At 67.2% G+C, this 26,498-nt stretch overlaps 11 protein-coding genes across 11 annotated transcripts; 5 read left to right on the forward strand and 6 right to left on the reverse strand.

The window, feature by feature from the left end:
* Positions 1-121: 121 nt before the first annotated feature.
* Positions 122-1,084, reverse strand: MICPUN_62741 (predicted protein; the record flags this gene model as incomplete). The annotated part of the gene is made up of 1 exon (XM_002505286.1): positions 122-1,084. The coding sequence occupies one exon, from the start codon at positions 1,082-1,084 to the stop codon at positions 122-124; it is 963 nt and encodes a 320-aa protein (XP_002505332.1).
* Positions 1,085-1,396: 312 nt separating this feature from the next.
* MICPUN_98105 (predicted protein) lies at positions 1,397-3,099 on the forward strand (the record flags this gene model as incomplete). Its single annotated transcript, XM_002504993.1, has 3 exons — positions 1,397-1,540; positions 1,690-2,013; positions 2,092-3,099. The coding sequence occupies 3 exons, from the start codon at positions 1,397-1,399 to the stop codon at positions 3,097-3,099; spliced, it is 1,476 nt and encodes a 491-aa protein (XP_002505039.1).
* Positions 3,091-3,923, reverse strand: MICPUN_62743 (predicted protein; the record flags this gene model as incomplete). Its single annotated transcript, XM_002505287.1, has 1 exon — positions 3,091-3,923. One exon carries the CDS (start codon positions 3,921-3,923, stop codon positions 3,156-3,158), a length of 768 nt encoding a protein of 255 aa, XP_002505333.1. The 3' UTR covers positions 3,091-3,155.
* Positions 3,924-4,668: 745 nt separating this feature from the next.
* MICPUN_106293 (predicted protein) lies at positions 4,669-8,073 on the forward strand (the record flags this gene model as incomplete). Its single annotated transcript, XM_002504994.1, has 2 exons — positions 4,669-4,746; positions 4,909-8,073. The coding sequence occupies 2 exons, from the start codon at positions 4,669-4,671 to the stop codon at positions 7,978-7,980; spliced, it is 3,150 nt and encodes a 1,049-aa protein (XP_002505040.1). The 3' UTR covers positions 7,981-8,073.
* A 217-nt stretch (positions 8,074-8,290) lies between these two features.
* Positions 8,291-9,839, forward strand: MICPUN_106294 (predicted protein). The gene is made up of 2 exons (XM_002504995.1): positions 8,291-8,646; positions 8,797-9,839. The coding sequence occupies exons 1-2, from the start codon at positions 8,477-8,479 to the stop codon at positions 9,713-9,715; spliced, it is 1,089 nt and encodes a 362-aa protein (XP_002505041.1). The 5' UTR covers positions 8,291-8,476; the 3' UTR covers positions 9,716-9,839.
* A 128-nt stretch (positions 9,840-9,967) lies between these two features.
* Positions 9,968-11,721, reverse strand: MICPUN_62746 (predicted protein; the record flags this gene model as incomplete). Its single annotated transcript, XM_002505288.1, has 1 exon — positions 9,968-11,721. One exon carries the CDS (start codon positions 11,719-11,721, stop codon positions 10,018-10,020), a length of 1,704 nt encoding a protein of 567 aa, XP_002505334.1. The 3' UTR covers positions 9,968-10,017.
* Positions 11,722-12,097: 376 nt separating this feature from the next.
* Positions 12,098-13,228, reverse strand: MICPUN_62747 (predicted protein; the record flags this gene model as incomplete). Its single annotated transcript, XM_002505289.1, has 1 exon — positions 12,098-13,228. One exon carries the CDS (start codon positions 13,226-13,228, stop codon positions 12,098-12,100), a length of 1,131 nt encoding a protein of 376 aa, XP_002505335.1.
* A 229-nt stretch (positions 13,229-13,457) lies between these two features.
* On the forward strand, positions 13,458-16,795 carry MSH5 (MutS 5; the record flags this gene model as incomplete). Its single annotated transcript, XM_002504996.1, has 5 exons — positions 13,458-13,643; positions 13,769-14,858; positions 15,021-15,753; positions 15,829-16,298; positions 16,431-16,795. The coding sequence occupies 5 exons, from the start codon at positions 13,458-13,460 to the stop codon at positions 16,793-16,795; spliced, it is 2,844 nt and encodes a 947-aa protein (XP_002505042.1).
* A 1,728-nt stretch (positions 16,796-18,523) lies between these two features.
* On the reverse strand, positions 18,524-19,161 carry MICPUN_103231 (predicted protein; the record flags this gene model as incomplete). Its single annotated transcript, XM_002505290.1, has 2 exons — positions 18,524-18,535; positions 18,658-19,161. The coding sequence occupies 2 exons, from the start codon at positions 19,159-19,161 to the stop codon at positions 18,524-18,526; spliced, it is 516 nt and encodes a 171-aa protein (XP_002505336.1).
* A 3,051-nt stretch (positions 19,162-22,212) lies between these two features.
* On the forward strand, positions 22,213-23,751 carry MICPUN_98107 (predicted protein; the record flags this gene model as incomplete). Its single annotated transcript, XM_002504997.1, has 1 exon — positions 22,213-23,751. The coding sequence occupies one exon, from the start codon at positions 22,213-22,215 to the stop codon at positions 23,749-23,751; it is 1,539 nt and encodes a 512-aa protein (XP_002505043.1).
* A 141-nt stretch (positions 23,752-23,892) lies between these two features.
* On the reverse strand, positions 23,893-26,292 carry MICPUN_103233 (predicted protein; the record flags this gene model as incomplete). The annotated part of the gene is made up of 1 exon (XM_002505291.1): positions 23,893-26,292. The coding sequence occupies one exon, from the start codon at positions 26,290-26,292 to the stop codon at positions 23,893-23,895; it is 2,400 nt and encodes a 799-aa protein (XP_002505337.1).
* Between the last annotated feature and the right edge of the window lie 206 nt (positions 26,293-26,498).

The raw sequence follows: 26,498 nt of genomic DNA on the forward strand, positions 1-26,498 counted from the left end.
CATCGCTCATAGAAGAAAACACTTTTTTTCGAAAATACGAAAAGCACCACCTCCGCGGTACGACGACGCAGTTAGAGTACCAGTATGTGTGCTAAAATGGCTATGCGCTACCACTCACAGATTAAACGCGAAACTTGGTCCGATCGTGCGTGAACCTCATGTACACCACCACCCACGTGAAGACGACGCCGACGAGAACTAAGACGATCCACGTCCAACACCCCCCGCGCCTGTTCGTCTCGTATATCGCCTTCTGCCGCGATCGCTCCTTCTTGACCCCAGCCAGGTTGCGGTCCAGCGATCCCTCCACGACGTCGAGCTCCCTCCGGCTCTCCCTCAGACTCGCCTCCATCGCCAACGAGTTCGCCTTGATGCCGCCCGCCAGCTCCAGCATCTCGTCGGTGAGCTCCTCCTGCGCGGCTCTCTGCCGCGCGATGTGCGCGTCGCCGGCGTCGGAGATCTTGACCCCGCCCTCGCGACGCTGTCTCGACGCGCCGCCGCCAGCTGTGTTGGTCGCGACGCCAGACGACGATTTGGGATCGGGCGATGACGCCGAGCCGGTCGCCCTTCTGCGGACGGGCGCGGGCGGCTTGTACGGTCGCCACTCCCGCGCGGATGAGGACGCCGCGCCCGCGGCGGCGGTGACGTACGGCGCCGCGCGATGGCGCGACGACGACGACGTCGACGACGTAGATCCCGGATCGCCGAGCGCGACGACGACGGTCGACGCGACTCGGTCGACGCGGGCCGCGTACGCGTCGGCCGTTGCGGGGTCCCTCGCGCGGATCTCGGTGACGAGCCCGCGCATGACCTCCACGTGCTGATGCGCCTTCGCGTCGTTCACGGCGTCGAAGCCCGGGCGCGACGGTCCCCCGGGCGCGTGCCGCTCGTCGTCGCTCGCCCGAGATCTTCCCCCGGCGGTGGGTGCATCTTCCTCCTCCGACGGCGAGGGCGCTCCGCGGCGACCGCGCGACGGGGTCGCCGGCGGCGATGTGGGGGCGCCGCCCGCGGACGATGCGGCCTTGGACTCGTAGACGCGAAGGAGCCGCGCCAGGCTGACCTCTTGGGGCCGCGTCGAGGTCATGACGACGACGGGGCGAAGTGACGATGGGGCGAAATCACGCAGCCGAGAAAAGGGGCTGACGGGACCGGGCGAGCGCTTGCCCGTTGCTGATTTTCAAAGTTGACGCGCTCCTTTTCCCTCGGCCGCGCGCGGTGCGAGTTCCGGGTTCGCGCGAACGAAGCGGCGAACGTCACTCCGACGCCGCACCGCCGGGATCGGCGCCCGCTCGTCCGGAGTTTGCCGGCGGCCGCGCCGGTCGCCGGGTCGAACCGACGCTGAAGAGAACCCGCGCGAGATCCTCCATCGGGCGCACGCTCCCGCAGTAGCGACGAGATGCCTTCCGACGGGTACAACTGGTTCCTCATCCTGGTGGCGATCATCGCCTCCGTGGTGCTCGTCCTGATCAACGTCTACATCCTCGTCCACTTTCAGCACCCGGAGGACCGCAACCAGGCGTGGTTCCCCAAGCTCGTCGTGGTGCGCGCCCCGAACCGATCAACAACCCTCGGCCTTTGCTCCGAGATCTTCGCCCCACCCACCGGGTTCTTCCCCCGCTCTCGTTCGCGTCCGACCTCCCGCGCCTTACGTCCCCCGCGCCTTACGTCCCGCGCTCCATCATCGCACAGATCCTGGGCCTGACCCTCGCCGAGATGTCCATCCTCTTACTCCCCCTCGACGTTGCCAATCGCGCGGCGTGCGCCGACTCAATCGTCCTCTCCGCGTGCAACTTTGCGCTCCCGATGGAACAACTCTGGTACGCGGTGTACATGTCGATGTTCGTCATGATGGTCGCCGTCGTCCCCTTCACGCTGTTCTACTACGAGCAGGACCACGACATGAGCGCGTGGGGTAAGACGGTGTCGAGCGGGTGGTGGATCGGCGGCACCTTGGTCGTGCTCGCGCTCATCCTAGGCTTGTGCTACGGGTTTCTCGGGTTCGTGGATTTCCCCGTGACGACGCTGACGTCGGGGCTCGCGCCCTTGGGTAGCGCCGCGCTCGATGCCGCGCACAAGTGCGTCGCCCCCGAGACGTTCGCGTCCAACGGCGTCAACAACGGCTACGCGTGCGACGCGGACGGGGGCGTGCCCACGGAGACGTGGTCGGTGCGAACAACCTTCCCGGTGTACGTCATCGCCGTCGGTTCGATTCTTTCGTGGGTGCTCTTCATCGCATTCGGCGGCGTCGGCGTCTCCGCGATTCCCATCGACCTCGTCAAGTCCTTCCTCGGAAGGCCGAAGAAGGTCATCGCGCGGAGCGAGTACATTCGCATCGCCGGGAAAATTGCCGAGCAGACAAAGGCGGTCATGGCGGACGCTCGGGAAGTGCAGCGAGAGGAGAGGGGCACCGGCAAGACGAGGAAGACGAGGCGCGCGCTCGCGGAGATCAACAAGCGGCTCGTGCAGCTCGAGGAGGACGAGCTCATCTTACAGAAGATGTATCCGCAGGGCGAGGACAGGGACGCCAGCTGGACGGTGACGGTGATGGGGTACTACGCGAGCCTCGGCGGCGGCGTCGTGTGCGGGATCGTGTCCATCCTCTGGATGCTGCACATCGGGTTGTACATGTTCCCGGATCCGCCGCTGACGCCGTTTCTGAACCGGTTCTTCGTGGACTTGGACTCGGCGTTCGGGCTGCTGGGCACCGGATCCTTCGCGCTGTTTTGCTTTTACCTGATCATGTGCGTCATCAAGGGCAACGTCAAGGTTGGGTTCAGGCTGTTGCTGTGGACGGTGTACCCGATGCGGCTGGGGAACACGCTCATGTCCGCGTTTCTGTTCAACGTCAACCTCATAATGCTGAGCTCCATCGCGGTGATTCAGTTTTGCGCAAAGGCGTTTGACGGGTACGCCGCGGAGACTTCGGTGAGCGACATATTCGGTCAGGAGATTGAGAACCTGCGGGGGCTCGGAGCGGTTTTCCGCGAGAACGTCTTTCTGTACATCTTCTTCGCCGTGGCGTGTCTATCGGCGATCGCGCTGGGATCGGACGAGGTGAAGGCGGCGCGTCAGCCGCGGCGGAACCTCGAGTCGATGTGATTGACGTGATTAAAAAGAGAAACTTTTACTTACGCGACGCTCGCGAGTGACGCTCATCACGGGAAGGGTTTGCCAGGCCCCGCGTCGTCGTCCCAGTACGTCTCCGACGCCGGCGCCCTGTTGCACAAAAACTTTTTTCCCTGGATCGTCGAGTTCGCCGTCTTCATCAATCCGCCCCAATGGTACACGTGCGAACCGGAGCGAACCGCGGTGTTGTCGACGAGTTCCGTTGCGTGAAAGTTGATCTCCCCGTGCCAGTTGGACACAGCCCCGCCTCGCGTCGCGTTGTTCCCCCGCAGCTCGCAATGATTCAGCTCCACACGCCCGTACGTCACCGCGACCGCGCCGCCGAAACCGTCGACGTCGCCGTTCGTCAGCGACAGGTCCCACAGGTCGAGCCGCGCCGGGCCGTACACCTCGAAGATTCCCGATTTGCCGTCCGCGTCGATGACGCACTTCGCCGCGTCGGGGTCCCGCGCGCCCCCGGCGCTTCGCGCGATGTCCTCGTCCCATCCGTAGTTGCAACGCCCCACCATCGTCAGGCGGCGCAGGTTGCGCAGCGCGGGCAGGGGTCGCGAGTTCGTCAGCGTGATGTCGGAGCGGATCCAAATCTCGGAGATGTACGGGTCCTCCATGGCGGCGCGCAGGTCCGCCTCGGTGGCGACGTCGACCCTCGAGTCGCCGTACTTGGCGCGATGAAGCTCGTTGGAGCCGGTGGGGAACCGGTACGCGCCGCCCTCCTGGGTGTACGCCGACGCGAACCGGTTATGGTCCGTGGCGACGGCGACGAGCAAGGTGGCCAGGAGCGCCAGAGCGGGCGTCATCGCGGACGGAGGGGACGCGGGTTCGCGAGCGCGAAAGCCGTGGGAGACTGCTGTAGTGCTCGTACACGTCAACCCGTCCGCGCACTGTGCACTCGCGCGTTCAGCAAAGGTGAGGGCGTCGCGCTATGCGCGCCGTGCTCGGACTGTGTGGACCGTTGTTAAAATCAAGGGTGAACTTTTTTTTTTTGGCTGACGCATTGACTCTGGGGTCCTCACGTGCGAGACCGCCGACGCGTCCACACTTCACGGATCGATGCGAAACTTCGCAGGGAGGACGCGGACGTCGCGTCGCGTCGGCCCGTGCGCTCTCAGAAATAAAAAAAAGAAAGATGCCCCCAGTGAGGATTGAACTCACGACCTCATCCTTACGAAGGACGCGCTACTACCACTGAGCTATGGAGGCTTTGCACTTCCTGAAGGTAAATCACCTGTAGGCAGCTCATGAGACGCTTTGGAGTTCAGGCTTGGACTGTTACCAGTCCAATCGTTGAGCCATTCGTCAAAGTTGGAAATATGAAGCGCACAAATATTTGGTTTTCGCTCGTATGACGAAACAGTGAGAAAGTCTATTTCTTACGCCAATTATGCTTTCTTACGTGAATTATGCCTTCTTGGGAGAATTGTGCTTTCTCGAGTTGAATCTCCGCCGTCAACTCGGAAGTGACTTTTTGCATGCCGAGTCAGAACCCCGGTTTTTCAGTCGTTTGCCGAACCCCCCGCCAGTTGAGAGGCGCGTAGGGCGCCGATGGAGTGTCTCCTCGGCCCGTGCGGCGCGACGCCGCTGGAGAGGCACTCCGCCGAGCTCACCGTTCACGGCGTCGAGGTGAGCGTCCCCTCGATACCCCGCGCCACCGACCCGCGCGCCACGCGGCACCCCCTCGAAACGGCCCATTCTCAATGACCGCCCTCCCAGCCGACCGCTACGGACCCCCGGGCTCTGACGACACCCGTCTTCCCCCTCCTCCCCGCGATGCCACCTCCGCAGGGCCTGCGCCTGGACGACGACGACGAATCCGTGTTTGTCGTGGTGCGGTGGCAGGGATCGGGGGCGTCCTACTTCAGATCCGCGCAGGTCGACCGCACGCGACGCGCGAGGCCCGCGCGTTCGATTGGCGGACCCGACGGAGGGACGCACTCCGCGCGCGTTCCTCGCCACGACGACTCGAACGACGCGCGCGTCCGATGGGACTCGCGCGACGGCGTCAGCGCGTTCAGAAACGACGCGTGCTACCTCCATCCAGCGGCGACCGGCGGCGACCGCGGCGAGGTTCACGCGTTCGACTCCATCGCTGACGACGACGACGACGTCGAGCCGAGGCGCGGGATGGCTAGCAGCCGCGCTAGGCACCTGCCGTGGGAGGTGAGACTGGCGGTGTGCGCGTCAAGGCCGGGGAGCATCTACGGTACCACCGAGCGGGTCATCGGCGAGGGCGCGCTGAACCTGGCGGACTTCGTCGGGACGAGCAAGGCGGCGCGGGGCGGCGCGGGGGGTCCCGCGAGAGTCCAACTGGAGATGCAACCGGCGTCCTCAACCGCCCGACCAGTCACCGCCCGACCAGTCACCGCCGCGGAAACGTCGTCGCGTCCTCGCCCCCCGCGCCTGTCGCTGTCCGTCGCCGTCACGCGATCGCCGGGTCTCGCGTCGAAGGCGGCGGCGAGCCTGGGCGGGAAAGGCAGCCGCGACAGGGCAGTCGCCGGGAAGCTCTTCTCCTACCTCTCCAACTCCGCGCAGTCGCCGAGGAGAGGAGATCGCGAAGATCAATCGGGGGGGAGACGCGTCGGCCGAGGACGTTCATCGCCGCGTTCGTCGCCGCGATCGAGCGAAGACGCGTCTGTCTCGGACGGGTTCACCAGCGACGGGACAGCGATGGACACGTGCGAGAGCGACGCCGAGAGAGGCGCGTCGCCGCCGTCGACGCCGCCGCGGGAATCGGAGTCGGTGTTTAAAAAGCCGCCGAACAACGGAAAGGATCCCCGTCGTCCTCGCGGGGAACGACGCGACGACGACGACGACGACGACGAGGAGGAGGAGGAGCACGCGAATGACGATGCAAACGACGCCGCGGACGGGAATCGATCCCGCGACGTCGAGGCTACTCCCAACAAGCGACACTCGAGGTCGTGGTCCTGGAGCGTCAAGTGGACGTCGCCGGTGCGGAGGCGCGTTGGTGAGCTCGGGGACGATTTGAACGGTGACGCGGTGGTGATCGACGACGAGCTGCTTCCGACGCCGGCAAAGGCGAGGAAGGACGCCGCGCCTGAACGCGTGATGACTTCGCCTCCGTCCTCGCCGAATGAGCCTCGCTCGGAGGAAAAAGAGGAAAAAGAGAAAAAGGCGGAGGAGGACAAGGCTGACGCAAACGGGGCGAGTCGAAAGACGCACCGGCGGACGTCGTCGTGGAGCTCTCGCGTGTTTGGCGGACCGTTCGTCTCGTTCGTGGGTTCGTCGAAGACCCCGGAGGAGGTGGAGTTCGAACGCGCGGCGCGAGAGGCGCGACGGGCAGCCAAAGCGGCGGACATCGCCGCTCGCAAATTCGCGCGCGACGACGCTAAGAGAGCCAAGCGCGAACTGATCCGCCGCGCGACGGAGGAGGAGCGGATGTTCCGCGCGGTGCTGGAGGAGACGAAGCGCGCGGCGGCGGAGTCGCTGCCGCGGCGGCGCGGCGAGTCCGCGGCGCACGCGGCGTGCGTGTTGGTCACGCCGGGAGGGGGGGCGGCGAACTCGGGAGGATGCGAGCCGCTCGGGTTTAGGGGCGGAAAGAGCAGGAACCTCGCGTCGGAGCTCGACGACGTCGCGGACGAGGCGACCGGGAACGCGATCGGGAACGACGCGGAGGTTGGGCGAGGATCGATTCCCGACGGGGACGGGGACGTGGCGACGCGGAGCGCGGCGAGGGCGGATCACGGCGAGTGGCTTCGCGTGGAACTCCGCTCTCAGCCGACGCAGCCGCCGACGGCTGGCGACGAACCGGCGAAGATCCCCGCCGACGCGTTCTTCGCGTCGCTCGACCAGATGAGCGCGAACGGCCAGGGCGCGTGCACGCTCGCGTGCGTCGCGCTGGCGGAGTGGTTGGAAGATCACCCGGGCTCGCTCCCGACGGCGAGGTTGGTCCTCGAGGGAGCGTCTGACGCGTCAAACGCGGTCGCCGACGTCGCGGGTTCGAACCCGTCGTCGTCCGAATCTTCGCCCGACGCCTCCCCCGACCGCGCCGCGCGCCAACCCAAGCTCGTGTTCGACGCGGTCATCGCGGGAGCCGCGGCGGAGTGGCGGGCGCTGTGCGACGACCCCGCTCTGCTCAAACGGTTCCCGGATAAACATTTCGACCTCGACACCGCGCTCGAGCGTCACGTGCCGTTTCCCGTCCCAGACGCCACGGGGCGGATACGAATCGACGCCTCGTGCACGGGCGACGCCTCGGCGGGTAACGCCTCCGCCTCGGTGGGTAACGCCTCGGTGGATCGGTCGTCCAGCCCGCGTGATCGTCCGGGCGGCAGGCTTCGCGTGGACCACCGCGAGTCCTTTGTCGGCTTTCTCACTCCGCCCGGAACGGCGCCCGGGGATTCGCCGACGATGGACGCGCTTTGCGCCGCGGCGCCGCCGCTTCGAACGATCGTGGACGAACTCGCGCGGACGGCGCCGGCGACGTACGTGGTGTCGTGGCTGGACCACTTCTTCGTCCTTCGGTTCGCGCGGGAATGCATTCGTACCGACGGCGATTTGGGAAACGGCGATTTGATTCATCCGTCGGCGATCCCCGGGGAGGAGGACGAGGAGGTTGTCGTCTACGTCATGGACTCGCTCGGGGAGAGGCTGTGCGAGGGGTGCAAGCGCGGGTACGTGCTCCGCTTCGACGGGTCGTCGTCGCCCGCGTGCGGCGGCGGCGCGGCGGCGGCGGCGGCGCGGTTCATCGGCGAAGTGTTACCGTCGCGGCTTCTGCGGCAGATCGGCGCGGACGTGGCCGCGTACGCGTCCGGGGCGAAGGGCGCGAGCGAGCCGTCGTTGGAGCAGCTCATGCGCAGGCTCCAGATCGAGTTTCACAGGGTGCGGAGGGGATAGTCGGGCGGTGGTTTAATGTCAAGTCGACGGCGGTGGCCAACTGAAATCGTCTCGACGACAGCTCCTAACACTTAACAGGAAACTCCTAAAACCCTCAACAGCGCGCGCGGTTGAGAAATGGCGACTTTTGCGGGTCGGAAAGGACGCCGTCGCGGGAAAATCCGCGGTTGAGATCGTGTGCGTGCCAACTCAGCAGGGTACTGGCAACAAATTAACTCGACTTTCGGGGTTCACCGCGCTAAATTCGCGTCCCTTCAATCCAAACCAGGTGCGATTCCTTTCGGTGTCCTTCGTGTCATTCCGAAACGCACACGCGCGAGGCCGCGGACGGAACCGACGCACGCGCGAGCGCCCCGACGAGCGCCCGGACGCGGGGCCTAGAGGAGCGAGCCGGATAGCGAGCGAGCGCGATCGACGACGCCGAGGAACGCGGGCGCTTTTCGGGTGACGCGCCCAACGCACGCGGCTCGGGGGAATAAACACACGCGAAAGAAAGATGGTGCACGACTCTGCCATTCACGACGCGGGCGCGGCGAGGCGCGCGAACGTTCTCGTGGTCAACGACGACGGCATCGCCGCCGCCGGACTCGCGAAGGTCGTCGAGGCGCTCGACAGGACCGGCAGGCTCGACGTCTACGTCGTCGCTCCCGACAAGGAGATGAGCGCGTGAGTCTCCCCGCGGCCCCGTCGCCTCCCGCACCGCGCGAAGATATTTGTTCCCTTATACCTTCCGAGACTTTCCACGCGGGGTGCCTAGCTAGCCCCGCGCGCTCGAAGCCGCGCCGTCCTGACCGTCCCGCCCCCCTCGATCGACAGGACGTCGCACTCCATCTCGATACACAACGCCGTCTCCGCCACGCCGCGCGTCGTTCCCGGCGCGACGCGCGCCTTCTCCTCCAGCGGCACCCCCGCGGACTGCACCATGCTCGGCCTCTCCGTGCTCTACCGGAGCAAGCGCTTCGACTACATCGTGTCCGGGATCAACCGCGGCGATAACCTCGGCCTGCACGTCGTGTACTCCGGCACCGTCGCGGGCGCCCGCGAGGGCGCCATGCGCACCGGCGCCGTGGGCGTCGCCGTCTCCCTCGACTCGTACTCCAGAACAGCCGACTACTCGGAAGCCGCGAGGCTCACCGCCGAACTCGTCACCTCCATCCACGACGCGCCGGGCTTGACGGAGACGTTGCGCGGCTGCGTCCTCAACGTCAACGTCCCCAACCTGCCGCGCACGCACATCAAGGGCGTCAAGCTGACAACCCCGGGGCTGAGCTGCACGCAGGCGGAGTGGGTCAGAGTCCCGGGCACTCGCGGCGACAGCTGTGACGATTTAAACGAAGATGAGACTCGAGGACCCGATTCCGACTCGGACGGCGACTGGCGACACGACGGCGCCTTCGCCGACGGCGTCGACGAACTCCCGATCGCGGACGCCGGCGAGGGGCTCGTCGGGACCCCCGGGACCCCCGGTGGAACCGACGACGGCGCGTGGGAGAGCGGAACGCGATGGTTTCGGAACAAGCCCGGTCCCGCCCGGGAAGACGACCGCGAGGGCTACGATAAACGCGCGATGAAAGACGGGTTCGTCAGCGTGTCGGTGCTCGCGAGCGGATACGCGACGGTGGCGTTCGATCGGACGAAAATACCGAAAGAAAACGCGGGTCTGGGGTTGGGAGAGACGCTGGTACGGGCGCTCGTGCCGGACGGCGCGCGTCCGGGGATTCGCAGCGCGGCGTGAGCGGCGAGCGAGCGCCGTTCACGCACGCGTGATGACGACGGGGAGGGGTTCGTTTGTTTGGGTTCCCCCGCCGCCGCCAGTTGTACGTAACATTATTTGTAATCAAATCGGATCGAATCGCGTCGCGACGTCCGCGAATGCAGCCGCCGAGCGAGGTACCCCGCCCGCGCTCCGTCGCGTGTAGCCCCGTTCGTGATCGTCGCCGCCTTCGGCTGGAAGAAACGTCGCGGACGAGCCGGCTACGCGATGAACGATTTCCTCTCTCTTCTAATTTGTGCGACTAAAAGCGTAACCTACGAACGTCACCCGCGAAGTCTGGGCGGCGCGGCGAAGACGAGCGACGCGTTGGTCCCCCCGAACCCGAAGCTGTTGCTCATCGCCGCGCGCGGACGCGCTCCCCGCGCCGCGACGCGCGCCACGAAATCCGCCCCGTCCGGCACGCACTCCCCGCACGGGTCGTCCAGGTTGAGCGTCGGCGGACAATCTCCGGAAGCAATGGAAAGCACCGCGAACGCCGCCTCGACCGCGCCCGCGGCGCCCAGCAGGTGCCCCGTCGCGCCCTTCGTCGACGACACCCGCGTCGTCCCCGTCGCGAGCGCCTTCCCAAAGACGCGACTAAGCGCTTTGGCCTCGGCGGCGTCGCCCGTAGTCGTGCCGGTGGCGTGCGCGTTGACGTATCCCACGCACCCGGGTTCGATACCTCCGTCGGCCAAAGCGTTTAACATCGCGAGCGCCGCGCCGTCCCCGTCCCTCGGCGGCTGCGTGATGTGGTGCGCGTCCGCGGCGCAGCCGTACCCGCGAACCTCCGCGTACGGCGCGACGCCCCGCGCGATCGCGCTCTCGAGACTCTCGAGCACCAATACGCCGGAGCCCTCGCCCATGACGAACCCGCCCCTGCGAGCGTCGAACGGCCGGCAGACGGCGGCGGGATCGACCGCGAGGTTCGGTGGGAACTTGGCCGGGTCCGCGAGCGCCCTGGCGCGGGCGAAACCGGCGAAGGACACGGCGTCGATGGCTGACTCGGCGCCGCCGGCGAGCACGAGGTCGACGTCGCCTCGAGCGACGGCTCTATAGGCGTCGCCGATCGCGTGCGCCCCCGAGGCGCACGCGGTGGCGACGGCGTGGTTCATTCCCGTGAACCCGTGCGCCATGCTGACGTGTCCCGCCGCCATGTTGCACAGGATCCTCGGCACGAAGAACGGCGACACGCGTCGCAGCTTACCCCGCTCGAGCAGAGCGCCCGCGTTGGTGAGGTCCGGGACGTGGCCCATCCCGGCGCCGATGAACACGCCGCACCGGTCGGGACGCGTCGCGCCGGTCGCGGACGGGTCCCATCGCGCGTCCTGAAGGGCCTCGTGCGCCGCCGCGAGCGCGAGACCGGTGAACGGCGCGATCCTGGGTCCTCCCCCGACGGCGGGGCGCGCGGCGTCGGTTCGAGAGGGCGACGAATGCGACGCCGACGCGACGCCGAACACGTCGCCCCCGCACCACCTCGTCGCGTCGAACGCGCCGGCGTCGGCGTCGGCGTTCGGTTCGTCGCGGCGTCCTCCGACGCGGGGCACGCGCGCGCCGATGCGGATCGGCATCTGCTCGTACCCGCGCTCGCCCTCGGGGATGTCGTCCGGGGTGAGTTCGCGGATGCCCGACCGTCCCGCGAGCAGCCGCTCCCACACCAGCGACGTCCCCACGCCGAGCGGCGTCGCCAGACCGATGCCGGTGACGACGACGCGCCTGGGCGCGCGCACGGGCGGGGGATGGTCGAACCCGAGGGCCGTCCCGCGGTCGTCGTCGTCGCCCCATCCTCGACGGGGCGGCGACGAGGATGAGGATGAGGATGAGGATGAGGACGACGCGGTCGACGAGGCGAACCTTCGAGACGCGTGTCCGGCGTCGGTGCACCCGCGGCACCGCGAGGGCGCGAGGATGAACGACGAGTGATCCGCCACGGCGCGCGCCGCGTCGCCGACGACGCGAGACGCGCTCGTCGCGCGCGCCCCGAGCGCCATGGCGTCGCGCTGTGACGCTCGGCTACTAAAAACGCAAAAGTAAAGTGTCGTAGGGCACACGCGGAGTTGAACCACGGACCTGAAGATCCCTGCTTTGGCTGTTTCACCAGCCTTTGTTCAATCGAAACGTATGTACTGCAGTCTTCCGCTCTACCACTGAGCTATGTACCCACAGATTTCATGTCAGACTATGGCGAATTTAGAAATAGATACCCGCGACGTTATCCGCGAAAATCGATCAAGACTGACCCACGCCTCGCTTTGAACCGCCCTTTCAGCCATCGGCGCGGGGCGCTTCGTTCATCGATCACGTCGTCCTCCTTCATCGTCGGTCGAATGGCTCATCGTGAACACTCGATTCTTCCTAAAAGTTTTTCTAAAGCGGTTCGTTGTAGCCTTCGTCCTCGTCAATCTCAACCTCCGCGTACGCCACGAACGTCACGGGCACCACGTAACTCCCCGGACCCTGCGTCCCACCCCCGCGCGTCCCCCCGTGCCCCGCCGTCCCACCCGTCCCTCGCGTCCCACCCCCAACGCCGCCGTACCGCTGCGAGTCGCCGTATCCCCCCGAGTGATGATGATGATGATGCCCGCCGGCGTTCGCGTGCGCTGCCCTGTTCATGTGCACCAGGTGCACGATCTTGACGACGCCGCCCTCGCCGATCGCCACGCGCGTCATCGTCGGCGACCCGCCCTCCTCGCGCGCGTGCGCGGGACCGACGAGCGCGGGGGGAAGCGACGACGCCGCGGCTTTCATGAACCTGTACCGGTACGTCCACGCCCCGGATTCGGCGCACGAAAACTCCGTCAGCGCCGACGAACCCGGCGTCGCGTCGACGTCGATGCGCAGCTCGCCGGTGTCTTTACCTTTCGACGAGAACGAGAGCGACGGGGACGGGTGCGAACTCATCGCGATGGTCATCGGTGCGCACGGCCACTCCAGGTCGTCAACGATCTCTCGCAGCGCCGTGGTCGGCATGGCAAACGCGTTGCGCTCGCCGCGGAAGACGAGCTCGGCGTCGGCGGCGGACGTCGTGGACCATCCGTCCACCTCGGGCGCGATGGACGCGTGCGTGCACATGCGCGCGGGCCGGCCGGCGTGCGGATCCGCGGCGTCCCTCACGGTCAACGCCGCGAGCACCAGCGAGTTGTCGCGATCGGGCCATCGCATGGAGAGTTCGCACTCGCCGTCCAGGGGCGCGAACGCGTTGAGGACGTCGATGAGGGAGCCGAGATCCAGGCCGAAGGTTCCGACCGCGGAGCCCACGCCCGAGACGTGCCCCTGCGTCCCCGCCGCGGACGCGTTGACGCGGTAGGACGCGAACGTCTCCGCGCGGAAGTTCACCTGCGCCTGCAACGATTTGCTCGGATCCTGCGCCACCACCGTCACCCCCCTCTCGGCGACGGAGACGTGCACGAGCTGCCGCTTGGAGAGCTTGAGGGCGCCGAGGACGGACACGAAGCTGCGGATCTGGTCCACGCGCGCGTCCAGCACCCAGTCGTCCATTGCGCACCGTCCAGCGAGACCCGCTGTTCGCCACCGAGGCTAGCTAGTGACGAGTGGTGGGCACCCCCGCGCGAGTGTTTATTTCAAAACCGCGCCAGCTGTGTCGTCGCCGCGTCGTGGTTGCCAAGACCCGGCGTTCTCTTCGTCGGGTCGCGTCACTCCGCGGCGCGCCGCCGAGAGCCCGCGCGCCGCCCCTCTCCCTTTCCCAGCGCCGCGCGGGACGCGAGAGATGCCGCCGCGCGTCGACCCCACCGGAAGGCGCGCGGCGACCGCGGACGCCGACGCCGACGACGCGGGAGACGGACGCGACCCGGCGGTGGACTCCGCGCGCGTGTTCATGTCGTTCGTTGCGGACGCGTCGAGGTTCGGCGCGGCGGTGTACGATCGCGACGCGAACGCGATCGAGACGGTCGAGGTGCGCGCGATGCGCCCCGACGCGCCCGCCGGGCGTCCGCTCGCCGATGCCCCGCCTCCCTCGCCCGGCCGTCTTCTCCCTCCTCTTCTCACACCCCGACCACGAACCTCCTCCCGCCCTCCCAGGGCTACCTCGACGACGACCTCGTGCTCCTGAGGCTGCTGCTCGTGTCGCACGAGCCCGACGTCGTCTTCGTGCCCATACGCGTCGTGGGAACCAAGGACGGGGGATCGAGGCGCGCGAACGCCATCCTCGACGCCCTCACCGAGCGCGGCTCCACCGCCGACGACGACGACGACCGCGAAGGCAACCGCGCGGAACACGACGACGACGACGACGACGACGACGACCGCGCGGAAGAAGGCCGCCGCGCTCCGCGTCGCGCCGACGAAGACGGAAGCCGTCTCCGCAGGGCCATCGTGCCCCTCCCCGCGCACGCCTTCGACCGCATCGACGCCTGCGTCGGCGCGATACGCGAGGCGTGCGCGCTCCCGGACGACGCCGCCGTCAACGCCAGGGTCGCCCTCGACGCGCCGCTCCAGGTCGCAGCCGCTGGAGCGCTGTGCGCCGCGCTCCTGGCGAGAGACGTGGTGTTGACAAAAAACAGGACGCGTCAACGACGGGGATCGAACGTGGGACCGAACGGGGGCGACGACGGGGAAGAAGAAGAAGATAAACGAGCAGCGCACGGCGTCCGAGTGGACCTCGGGGGCACGGGCGGCGGCGGGTCGTGGCGCACCGGGACGCACTCCACGCACGATCCCGCGGATATTCGAGAGATGTCACTGGGCGGGTACCTACGCATCGACGACGCCGCGAGGGTGGCGCTCGGGATCGAGAGACTCGAGTCCCACCCGTCGCAGTACGTCGGCTGCGGCAAGGAGTGGGGCTTATTCGCGCTCGCGGCGGACGCGTGCGTGACACCCGCGGGGCGGCGGACTGTGCGAAATTGGTTTCGCCGACCGACGTTGAACCTTCAAAGTTTGAACGATCGCCTCGACGGCGTGGAGTACTTCAAAGACAACCCGGGGGTGCGCGATGACATGCGCGCCATCGCCAGACGGGGCAGGGACGCGCACGCGGTGCTCGCGTCGATGTCCGCGCGCGTGGACAAGGCGACGCGAGGGGTCGGGGAATGGCGCAGGCTCCACGCGTTTTTGCGATCCGCTCGCGACTTGCTGGAGTACGTCGAGGAGAGGTTCGTGACGCTCAGGGGTGGGCGGGTCGTGCGGGATGCGCCGCCGTGCGTCGCGCGGTTCATCGCCGTCGGCGTCGGGGTGCGGGAGCTCGGGCGCGTCATCGCCTCGTGCGTCCACGTCGACGCGCCGCCTCGTCGGGGACGGAGAGCCGATGAGATCAACGATTTCGACACACCAGCTGGCGAAGATTTCGCAAACGCGGGAGCACACGCAAACACGGGGGGGTTCCCCGCCGCGAGCACGTACGTCCCGTCCGTCAGATCCGGCGTCTGCGTCGACCTGGACGACGCCCGGGAGATGTACCGACGCCTTCCGGACCTTCTGGAAAAGGTTCGAGAAACAATCGTTCGCGAGATCCCGAGGGTCCTGAGGGGCCGCGGCGTTGAGGATAACCTCTCGGTGGTGTACCTGCCAAAGACGGGTTTCATGCTGAGGTGCGTCGGCCGCGCGCTCCCGCCGGACATCGCCGACGAACTCGGCGAGTGCGAGTTCGCCTTTGACAAGTCATCAGACGAGCCTGAACTCGCACTCGCCGCGGACTTTCCCTTGGGCCCGGAAGGAATCCAAAGCTCCAGGTACTCTGCGTATTACTTCACCGCCGCGACGCGAGAGCTGAGCGACGCCGTCGGCGACGTCCTGTCCGACGTCCACGACCTGGAGGCTTCCATCCTGCGCGACCTTCGGAGGAGGGTGCTGAGTAACTCGAGGTTGCTGCGGGACGTCGCGTCGTGCGTGGCGGAGATGGACGCGACGATGTCGCTCGCCGCGTTTACGTCTTCGGGAAATATGCGTCGACCTATTTTACACGACGGCACCGAGATGAACGTCGTCGGCGCCAGGCACCCGCTGCAGGAGGCGACGCGCGCGCCAGAGTGCGGGGCGATCGTCCCGAACGATTTCCGATGCGGCGGGTGGGGGACGAACGACGGTTCGAACGGACCGGGCGGTGAGTCACCGGGCGGTGACTCACCGGGCGCTTTGTCCAGCGGGCGCATCGCCGTCGTCACCGGTCCGAACCAGTCGGGGAAGAGCGTGTACCTCAAATCAATCGCCGCGTGCGTTTTCCTGGCGCACGTCGGTTCCTTCGTCCCGGCGGAGAGCGCGTTCATACCCCTGGTGGACCGCGTGTTCACCCGAGTGGGCGCGTCGCGCGACGGCGGCGGCGGCGGCGGCGGCGGCGGCGGGTCCTTCGCCGCGGATTGCGCGCGGGTGTCGCAGATGTGCAACGGTTGCACCGGTCGGTCGCTGTGCGTCGTCGACGAGTTCGGCAAGGGGACCGCGACGGCGGACGGCGTCGGGTTGCTGGCGGGGTTCCTGAGGTATCTCGCGCGTTCGCCGACGCCGCCGATCGCGCTCGTCGCCACGCACTTCACGGAGTTTGTCCGCGACGAATCAATCGTGCCGACGACGATGAGGCCGATGCAGTTTCTGACGATGCGAATCCACCTGCGCTCGCGTGCCCCGGCGGCGGCGGACGACGACGACGACGACGACGGCGACGACGAACGCCGCGCGAAGGGGGGAAACGGCGGGAAAGAACCGGCGGGAAAGCGACGAAAGGGCGGCTGCTGCGACGGGTCATCCGAAGCGCCTGGGTACCGTTCGGCGGGCGAGGACGACTCGGTGGTTTTCCTCTACCGCGCCGTTCCCGGCGTATCGTCGAGGGCGTACTCGCTGAGGTGCGCGCGCGACGCGGGGCTGCCCGGTTCGGTGCTCGCGAGGTGCGAGGAGCTGGCGGCGATCGACGCGGCGAACGGCGCGGGGGTCGGCGGCGAAAGGGGAACGAACACAGCTGTGGTCCGCTTGGCGCCCGCGGCTGGCGCGAAGGCGGCGCGCGCGCGCGGGGCGGCGAGGGACCGCGCGGTCGTCGCCGCGCTCGCGGGTTTGGACCCGACGTGTTCGTTCGAGGACGCGCGCGCGGCGATCGCGGAGGTGACGCGACGAGACGTGTGATTGATCGGGGGCGGGTGATCGGGGGCGGGTGATTTGGGCGGGCGGTTTTGACGACGGGCGGCGGTGATGACGGGCGGTGGACGGTGCGCGCGGACGGTGAACCGGTTGACGACGACGTCGGCGTTGACGAACACGAACAGACGTGAGCGAAGAGACTGAGACACCGTCGGTTGATCCACGGATCGTCGTTGCTTTTTCTCCTCGCGGGTACCGGGTACTTGCGGCCAGCTCCTGGAGATCACGGGGAGCGGCGCAGCTCAAGCTCACGAGCGACAGGTAGCAGCACGATTCCACGATTTTACGAGCACACAATTTTACAAGTTCACAAGAAAGGTCACGCACGCGAGTAGCAGTGCGCCGAGGAGATCACGCGGCGCGTGTGCCGCGTCGTCGTCGTCGGTGACGAGCTTTGGAGGAGGCGGAGGCGGTGGCGGAGGCGGGACTGGAGATGCGGAGGAGTTCGCCGATGAGGAAGGGTTCGCCGGTGAGGAAGGGTTCGCCGGCGAGGAAGGGTTCGCCGGTGAGGATGAGTTCGCAGTGCAAGCTGCTGTGTCGGTAAGTGTGCCGGCGCTGCAGGACCTGGTGCCGGACAGGACGTAGCCGGAGTCGCAGCTGGGGGTGCACGACGAGCCACTCGCCAAAGAGCTGGTGCAGTCGCCGACAGCGCCGTTTACCGGCAGCGAAGATGCATCGCACGGGTTTGGGGAGCACGTTGCGCTCGTCAGCACCCTGTCCGTGCACGACGTGACGCCCTGCAGCGCGTACCCGGGGTTGCACGTGGGGACGCAAGAATGAAAGTCGGAAAGCGTTTCGTACACCCCCACGCCGTCCGCATTTAAGGGCGCGAAGATGATCTTGCCGTTGCTCGCCGCCGCGGCTCCGTCGAATTTTTCGTCAGAAGAGATGGTGGCACTGATGTCCACCAGCGCGAAGCTGTTGTCGCTCGGGTCGAACACCCCCACGCCGTCCGCATTGAAGGGCGCGAAGATGATCTTGCCGTTGCTCGCCGCCGCGGCTCCCATGAATTTCGAGTTAGAAGAGACGTTGGCGCTGATGTCCACCGGTATGTTGAAGCTGTGGTCGCTCGGGTCGAACACCCCCACGCCGTACGCCTTGTAGGGCGCGAAGATGATCTTGCCGTTGCTCGCCGCCGCGGCTCCCGTGAATTTATAGTCATAAGAGAGAGAGGGGCTGATGTCCACCAGTGGTTTGAACGGTTGGACGTTGTCGCTCGGGTCGAACACCCCCACGCCGTCCGCATTGTAGGGCGCGAAGATGATCTTGCCGTTGCTCGCCGCCGCGGCTCCCCTGAATTTCGAGTTAGAAAAGATGGTGATGTCCACAAGTGCGGTGCTGTTGTTGCTCGGATCGAACACCCCCACGCCGTCCGCATTGTAGGGCGCGAAGATGATCTTGCCGTTGCTCGCCGCCGCGGCTCCCATGAATTTGAAGGTTGAAGAGATGGTGGCACTGATGTCCACCAGCGCGAAGCTGTTGTCGCTCGGGTCGAACACCCCCACGCCGTCCGCATTGAAGGGCGCGAAGATGATCTTGCCGTTGCTCGCCGCCGCGGCTCCCGAGAATTTGTAGTCAGAAGAGATGGTGGCACTGATGTTTACCAGCGCGAAGCTGTTGTCGCTCGGGTCGAACACCCCCACGCCGTCCGCATTTAAGGGCGCGAAGATGATCTTGCCGTTGCTCGCCGCCGCGGCTCCCGAGAATTTCCGGTCAGGATAGATGCTGGAGCCAATGTCCACCAACGAAAAAATGGGTGATCCGCGGGACCATAAAGTATCGGTGCAGTTGCCGAAGTCGCCGTTGAGGGGCGGGGCGGATGCATCGCAAGCGTTGTCTTTGCGAACCCATGCGGCGGGTGGACCATCGGTTGAGCCTGCCGAGCTCGAGAACGACGTGAACTCGCTGCAGGCGGAGTGGGAACTGCCAGAACCACAGTTCGTGTATCTCGCTTGCCAGGCGGTGGCGCTATTGAACATGGACCCCATGCTCAAGACCTTGGAGGTATCCCACGAGCCGATGGCTTGATTGAACGCGGCGGCGCCACGGAACATGTACGCCATGCTCGTGACCTGCGAGGTATCCCACGAGCCGATGGGTTGATTGAACGCGGCGGCGCCATAGAACATGGACCTCATGTCCGTGACCTGCGAGGTATCCCACGAGCCGATGGCTTGATTGAACGCGGCGGCGTCTCGGAACATGATACCCATGCCCGTGACCTTGGAGGTATCCCATGAGCCGATGTCTTCGTTGAATGAGCTCGAGTCAAAGGCGACGCCCCCGCACGACGAACTGGGACAGAACAAGTAGGACATGTCCGTCACGAGGCTCGTGTCCCAGCTGGGCATGTCGTCGCACCCCGCGGCGCCGCATCGCGCCGAGCTCGGGTTCGCGCAGTTCGGGTCCGTCGAGCAGCATTTGGCCCCCGATGTGACGTTCCCCAAGCAATTTCTTACCGCCGTCTTGAGCGCGTCTCCGTCCGCGAACGGCGCGGCGACCGCCCCGGGCATGCGCGTGCAACACACGACGCATAACGCGATAAACGCGCGGGACCGTGAGATCCGCATCCCCCGGGCTCGATCGTCCCCGGGGCGCTCGCGGCGGTGCGTTCCAGCGTCGACGCGAGGACTTCTTGACCAGCCCTGATTTCTCGGCGGAACCGCCCACTGGCGCGGACTGGCCCGAGGTGCCCGCGGGTTGCGTGAGCCCAGTTGCGTAGAGCAGTCGAGAGATCAGCTTTGGACGGGAGCGAGGTCACTTGTTCCGGGTACTCGTGGTCCGCGCCGAGGCGCCGGGGGTCTTTCGAACGCCGCCCCTCGGGTCGCTCCACGCGAAACAGCGCGCGCGATCGCCGCGCGAGACGCACGCGCGGCGCATCAACCCCCACGGCGCGACCGAATCGCCGCGCGTCCGGGCGCCGACGCGCAGGGCTCGGGCCATTTTGAATCTATAGACTACCCCTCGTAGCTAGGAGACCTTCGGTCGACGCGCTTCCGGCCGGTGGCTCGTTCGCATCGCCGGCGTCGACGATGAGCGGCGCGCTCCAGGCGGCGGCGGGGCCATCGTCCGATCGCGCGTCCGTCTTCGCCATGGGCACCCTCATGGGCGTCGCCGTCGCGGGCGCCGGCGCGCTCGCTCTCTCCTACTACGCCCGCGCGGAACGCGAGAGATTCGCCGCCGACGCGCGCGAGCGCTACGCGCGCGCGTCCCACCGCCGCCACTCCTCCGAGGGCGTCAAGGACGCGTCGCGAGATCGCGCGGGCCGGTATCGACGGTCCGCGGGGATGATCGCCTCCGCGCACGTCGCGAACATGGCGCGGCAAACCTCCGTGGATGCCCTCGATTCCGACGTAGACGCGCACGAGGTCACGAACGCGCACATGGACGAGTACCAGATGATGGCGGAGGAGGCCAACGACCTGATGCGAGCGTCCATCGGCTCGCTCGACGGCGAGCACGCGGCGGCGTTCGCCGACATGGGCGACGTGACCTCGTCTTCTAAGACGGACGGCGGCGGCGGCGGAGGAGGAGGAGGAGGAGGAGGAGGAGGATCGGGAGGAGGATCGGGAGGAGGCGTCGTCGCCTCGAGAAGGGTCGTCACCCTCAACCTCCCGGATACGGACGCGGAGACGGACGGCGGCGGCATCGGCAAACACCGCAAAAAGACGCACAGGCGGCACAGCGAAGACCCCAACGCCAAGGGATCGCACGCGCACGACGGCAACCTGAGCCGATCGACTCCGAGCCAGCGCAACACGCGAGGGGCGCAGGGTGCCCACTGGGTGCCCAGGTCCCCGTCCACCGCCGCCGTCAAGGACGGCGTCATCGGAAAGTTGGAGCCCGGCGCGGAGTCGGAGTACACCGAGTTCACCGAAGACGAGTCCGGGAACGACGGCGATCACCTGATGACGACGCTGACGGTGGTGGACACGCCGCGAGGAGCGCAGGGCGGGGCGCGCGCGACCGAGTTTGACTTTGACGACGGCGGCGTGCGCGGCCTCTCCGCGTCCAGGCTGTCGCGGCAGGACCTCGCCGCGACCGTCTCCGAGATGGACGAGGAGGAGGGTTTGTCCCTCTCGAATCGGGGCGCGGCGATTGCGGGGAGGGTGGGCGAGAAGGAGGAATCGGAGGCTGGGCCGACGCGGCCCAGGCGCTCGTTCACCCGCGCGCTCTCGTTCGGCGACGTCGACGACGATGCGGTCGGCGGCGCGGTCGGCGGCGGATCGAACGCCGAGTCGCCCGCGCCGGGAATCGAACCTCCGACCTCCCCCTCCGAGGACGCCGCTCTCGCCGACCCCGACACCGCGTTCGGAAAGGGTTCGGGATTATTAACCGGCGCGACGTCGTCCCGGGGCGAGACGCCGTCGTGGGGAATACCCTCGAAGAAGACGTCGTTCGGGGGCGAAGCTGGCGTTTTCGCGGCTGGGACGCCCGGGACGCCGGACGCCGACTCGAGGGTCATAGACGCCAGCGCGGTTCCGTCGGACGCGAGGGGCGCTTTCAAAAACGGCCCAAAAACGGCTTCGCGCGACTTCCGGGCCAACGACGAGGAGGTTGGGGTGAACGTGTCCAAGCCGCTCACGCCGAGGCCGTCGCTGGACGTCCGGGTGGCGCCCCGATCGATCGACGGGGGAAGTCGAGGGCTGGCGGGCAATTCGGCTCATTCGAATCATTCGACTCACGTCCACGCGCGCACGGGCGCGGGCGCGGGCACGACGGATACCTCCGCCGAGTACACCTACGGCAGGGTCCTAGCTCCCGAGGAGGAGCTCTCGAGCGAGTGCGAGGAGGTGTGCCTGATGCTCCGGCACTGCACGCGGCTGCGCGAGCGGTACCTCTTCGTGTCCGAGCTGGAAAAACGTCCGGAGCACGCTCGGGTGGACCCGGACCATTCCCCGCACTACCCGCACATCTCCGGCGTCGGGTTCGCGCCGAACCCCAGCGCGCCGAGCTCGCCTCGAGCCCCGCCGCGGGAGCTCAGCTTCAACGACTCGGTAAATAACACGCACAAGAGGGAGGGAGGGGACGAGAAGGGTTCAGGCGGTGAGTCACCGGGCGAAGCGAGCCGCGCTCCCCGGGGAAGCGCCGTGGTCACCGGTAAGGTGGACATCGTCCCCGACGACGAGCTCCCCGGTCCGTCCAACCACGTCTTCGAGATGATCGCCGGCGTGATGCACGTGTACGAGGAAAAGACGGCGGGCGGCGGCGTTCGTGGAACGCGGCGGGGCGTCGCGGGCGGCGGCGGGGGCGTTCGGTCCAAAGGGTCCGACCGATCGACGAATGGCGGCGGCGGCGGGGGCGACGTCAGCAGCGGCGCCGACGACGAGGGTTCCGACGGCGACGGCACCCGGACGCTGCTCTTCGCGCCGCCCGCGACGGCGACGGAGTTTTTCCACGACATGCACGCCATCCTGCGCGTGCACTCCTACGGCCCAAGCAAGTCGTTCTGCCACAAGAGGCTCAACCTCACGGAGCAGAAATTTTCGCTGCACGTCATGCTCAACGCGGACAGGGAGTTTATGGCGCAGAAGGAGGCGCCGCACCGCGATTTCTACAACGTTCGTAAGGTGGACACCCACGTGCACCACAGCGCGTGCATGAACCAGAAGCACCTGCTGCGTTTCATCAAGGCGAAGCTGAAGCGCGAGCCGCACGAGCAGGTCATCTATCGCGACGGCAAATTTCTCAACCTTCGCGAGGTTTTCGAGTCTATCAACCTGAGCTCCTACGACCTCAACGTCGACACGCTGGACATGCACGCGGACAAGAACACGTTCCACAGGTTCGACAGGTTTAACCTCAAGTACAACCCGTGCGGACAGTCCCGGCTCCGCGAGGTTTTCATCAAGCAGGATAACCTGATCCGAGGGCGGTTCCTGGCCGAGGTGACGAAGGAGGTCATCTCCGATCTCGAGGCGGCGAAGTATCAGATGGCCGAGTACCGCATATCCATCTACGGCCGCCGCGCCGCGGAGTGGGACACGCTCGCGTCGTGGGTCCTCAACAACCGGATCTTCAGCAACAACGTCGTCTGGCTCATCCAGCTCCCGCGCCTGTACAACATCTACCGCGGCCAAGGCACGGTGCAGAACTTTCAGCAGATGCTCGACAACATCTTCCAGCCCCTCTTCGAGGTCACCGTCGACCCGTCGTCGCACCCGGCGTTGCACCACTTTTTGCAGCTCGTCGTGGGCTTCGACATGGTGGACGACGAGTCAAAACCCGAGCGAAGGCCGTCTAAGCACATGCGAACGCCGGAGGAATGGGACGTGCCCCACAACCCAGCCTTTGCGTATTACGCCTATTACGTCTACGCGAATTTGTACACCCTGAACAAGCTTCGGGAGAGCAAGGGGCTGAACACCATATCGTTCCGGCCGCACGCGGGGGAGGCTGGCGACATCGACCACCTCGCCGCGGCGTTTTTGCTCACCAAGAACATCGCGCACGGCATCAACCTGCGAAAATCGCCGGTGCTGCAGTACCTCTACTACCTGGAGCAAATCGGCCTGAACATGTCGCCGCTGTCGAACAACTCGCTCTTCCTCGACTACCACCGCAACCCCTTCCCGGTGTACTTTGCGCGAGGGCTGCGGGTCACGCTGAGCACCGACGACCCCCTGCAGATTCACATGACGAAAGAACCGCTCGTGGAGGAGTACTCGGTGGCGGCGAGCGTGTGGAAGCTCAGCGCCGCGGACCTGTGCGAGATTGCGAGAAACTCGGTGCTCAACTCTGACTTTCCCCACGAGGACAAGCAGCACTGGGTCAGCGACACGTACTGGCTCCCGGGGCCCTCGGGGAACGACATGAAGAAGACGAACGTTCCGAACATCAGGGTGCAGTTTCGCAACGACGTCCTCGCCGCGGAGAGGGCGCTCGTCGCCGCGGGGGTGGCGCAGGCCACCGCGAAGGGACGCGCGCTCCACGTGTCTTAACTTTAACTAAATACATCAGTCTCGACTCGGCCGTAAATATAGTCTATCAGTCGTTTCATCCCTCGCGTACGTAGTTTACACATTCCAAAACGGTTCATCGCTACCTTCGTACAAGTAAACCAACTCCCCCGGGCGCACCGCCTACCCCTGGAGGTGTCGACTCGTCGGCTCCGCGGACGCCGGCGAGCTCGACGCCGGCACGTACCCCAGCTCGGCGATTCTCCGCAGCTCCGGCGACGGCCACGCGTTTCGCTCGTGGTACTCCGCCCAAGCCGCCGCCGCCGCCGCGTTCTTGGCGCTCATCGTGCACGCGTCCATGCCCTCGACGTCGACCCATCGCTCGCGCACGGGGGGCGAAGAAGCGTCGACGGATTCCGCCGGTTCAGTCGTCGTCGGCTTCGTCGGCGGTTGAGTTTTCCGTCCCATGGGGTTGTTCACCAGAAGCTTCTCCGCGGACGACCTCGGGGTGATGGCGGACGTCACGAGGCCGTCGAAGGCAGTGCCGAGCTGGAGCTGCGACGCCTGCGTCCGCGCCGCCTTTTTGGAGCTCTCCTTGGCCGTCTTGGCCATCGCGGACGGCAGGTATTCGTCACCCGCGAACCGAACCGTGGAACCAAACCCAAATCCACGCCCAGGGCTCAGGGTTTTGGTTGAGGGTTGAGGGTTTAACGGCGGCGCGGTGGTCGGCCTCCTCGCGGACGCCGGCCTGAACACCGTCCCTCCACCGCCGCCTCGTCCGCCGACGCCGGATGCGGACACCCCACGGCCGCCGGGGGATACTTTTTTTCGCCTCGAACCGACGACTCGGGAGGGCGCCGGCTTTCTCGGTGGCTCGTCCCCCTCGAGCGCGTAAGCGATCGAGGCGACGCCCGCCAGCTGCGCCGGGTGCTCCACCCTCTCCGCGGCGGGCATGGCGTACACCGCCTCGACGTCCGTGTCCGGGGACAGCGCGCACGCCATGCGGATCCGCCGGCTCAGCTGCGAGAGCGACATGTTCTCGAGGCCGCGGGTTGGCAGTCGCATCGCGCGACGAGCACCGATGGACTCGGCACCCCCCTCGGCACCCCCCTCGCCGACGCGAACGACCGACACCTCGAACGATTGCGACCACTCCGCCTTGGGCGCGGCGAGGGACGCGGCCCTCGCGCGGCGCATCGCGCGCGATTCCCCCGCGTCGCCGCCGCCGCCCGCCGCGGAATCAGGCACCGGTTCCTTAGCCGTGCGATAGAGCAACACGTCGCCGTTCTTCAACCCCTCGACGCCCTCCAGGTGCGTCCCGTCCCCGGCGTAGAGCCCCAGCAGCGGCGTGACGATCCTCTCGGCGCGATAAAGCGCGTCCTCGCACCGCCGCAGGGCCTCGACGCGCGTGCTGCACGACGCGGGAAGGGTCACCTCCGTCCACGGCCGAGCCGCCGCGCTTGTGCCTTCGTCGTCGTCGTCCGCCCCGAGGCGACCCTCGAGCGCCCTCCGGCGGAGCGACGTCGGGATGAGGTTGACGACGACGCGCGAGGAACGCGCGGACGGCGCGGCGAGCCGCGCGAGGCTATCCCTGCGCATCTCTCGCGCGCGGGGAGCTCCGCAGGCTTTGGCTCCATCGTCGGCTCGGTCGTCGCCGGCTGTGGCGCCGCCGCCGATCGAGTCGTCGACCGTCGACGCCCCTCCGTCCCCTCGTCCGCGTCGGCGGCGTCCGTCGGCGGCGGAGTAGACGACGCACACTTCGCCGTCGACGAAATCCGCGTCGGAGCGTCTCGCGACGCCGTCCGCCGCGGCCACCACCTCGATCACGTGCGTGGCCAAGCCGAGCTTTTCTTGGATCGCCGGGAGGAGCTCTTCGAAGGCTCCCTCGCCCGCGGCCGCGGCGTCGACGCCGCCGACGCCGCCGCCCTCTCGCACGCGTCGCTGGAATTGGAACGACACGGGCTTGGCTCGCGCGGGTCCGACGGGCGGCCTCCCCGCGGCGCTCGTCGCGACGTCGTCGAAGAAGACGTCTTCGTCGTCGTCGTCGTCGTTGTTGACTCGGCCGTTTTCGTCGGGGTCGGCCGGGACCGCCGCGCGCGGCGGCCTGCGGGCGGGGCGGACGAGGTGGATCGTGACCGTCTCGCGCGCCGCGGCGACGAGCCGCGCGGCGGCGGGGCTGTCCATGTCCAGGGGCGCGGAGGTGGGGCGAACTCGCGCGGCGGGCGTGGTCGCGGCGGATCCTCCTCCGCCGGATCCCCCTCCGTCGCGGGAGTTTGTTCGCGCCCCTCTCGAGCTCGATCCCCGGGCGACGGACCCCCCCGGAGCCTTCTCCGCGGCGGCGACGCTCTCCGCGAGCGCCGAAGCGACCGCGGCGTCGATGCTCCTGGCGCACATCGCCAGCGCGCGCGCGATCGCCCGAGCCTCCGCGGCGGTCGACGCGAACGAACCCGCGCCGAGCGCGGAGCGGCACTCGCCGATGCTCCGCTTCAGGGTCCACACCGCTCGGTCGCAGTCGGCGACGGCGTGGAGAGCCTCGTCGAGCTGCGCCATCGCCGCGCGGTTGATGCGCTTATTCGTCGCCATGGCGGATGCGCTCACGCCTCCGCGCGCGCGCGGTGTGTCCCACCCTCGCGCGCGCCCCTCGCCAATTCAAATAAAGATTTCGCCCGCCCCGATCGCCTCAGCTCGAGCGTGGTTTCGGCGATGCGAGCCGGCACTGCGGTGGGGCGCGTGTGCATGCTGTCGGGAACGCTTCCCCGTCCGACGCCTCACCTCGCACCTCCCCGCGC

Source organism: Micromonas commoda, chromosome 11 (assembly GCF_000090985.2).
Source record: "Micromonas commoda chromosome 11, complete sequence".
NCBI lineage: Eukaryota > Viridiplantae > Chlorophyta > Mamiellophyceae > Mamiellales > Mamiellaceae > Micromonas > Micromonas commoda.

Bases quoted from the DNA above. Each gene is read 5' to 3' on its own strand.
- MICPUN_106294 (XM_002504995.1), top strand. From the start codon at position 8,477: ATGGTGCACGACTCTGCCATTCACGACGCGGGCGCGGCGAGGCGCGCG. The intron at 8,647-8,796 runs GTGAGTCTCCCC...CTCGATCGACAG, and splicing joins CCCGACAAGGAGATGAGCGC to GACGTCGCACTCCATCTCGA.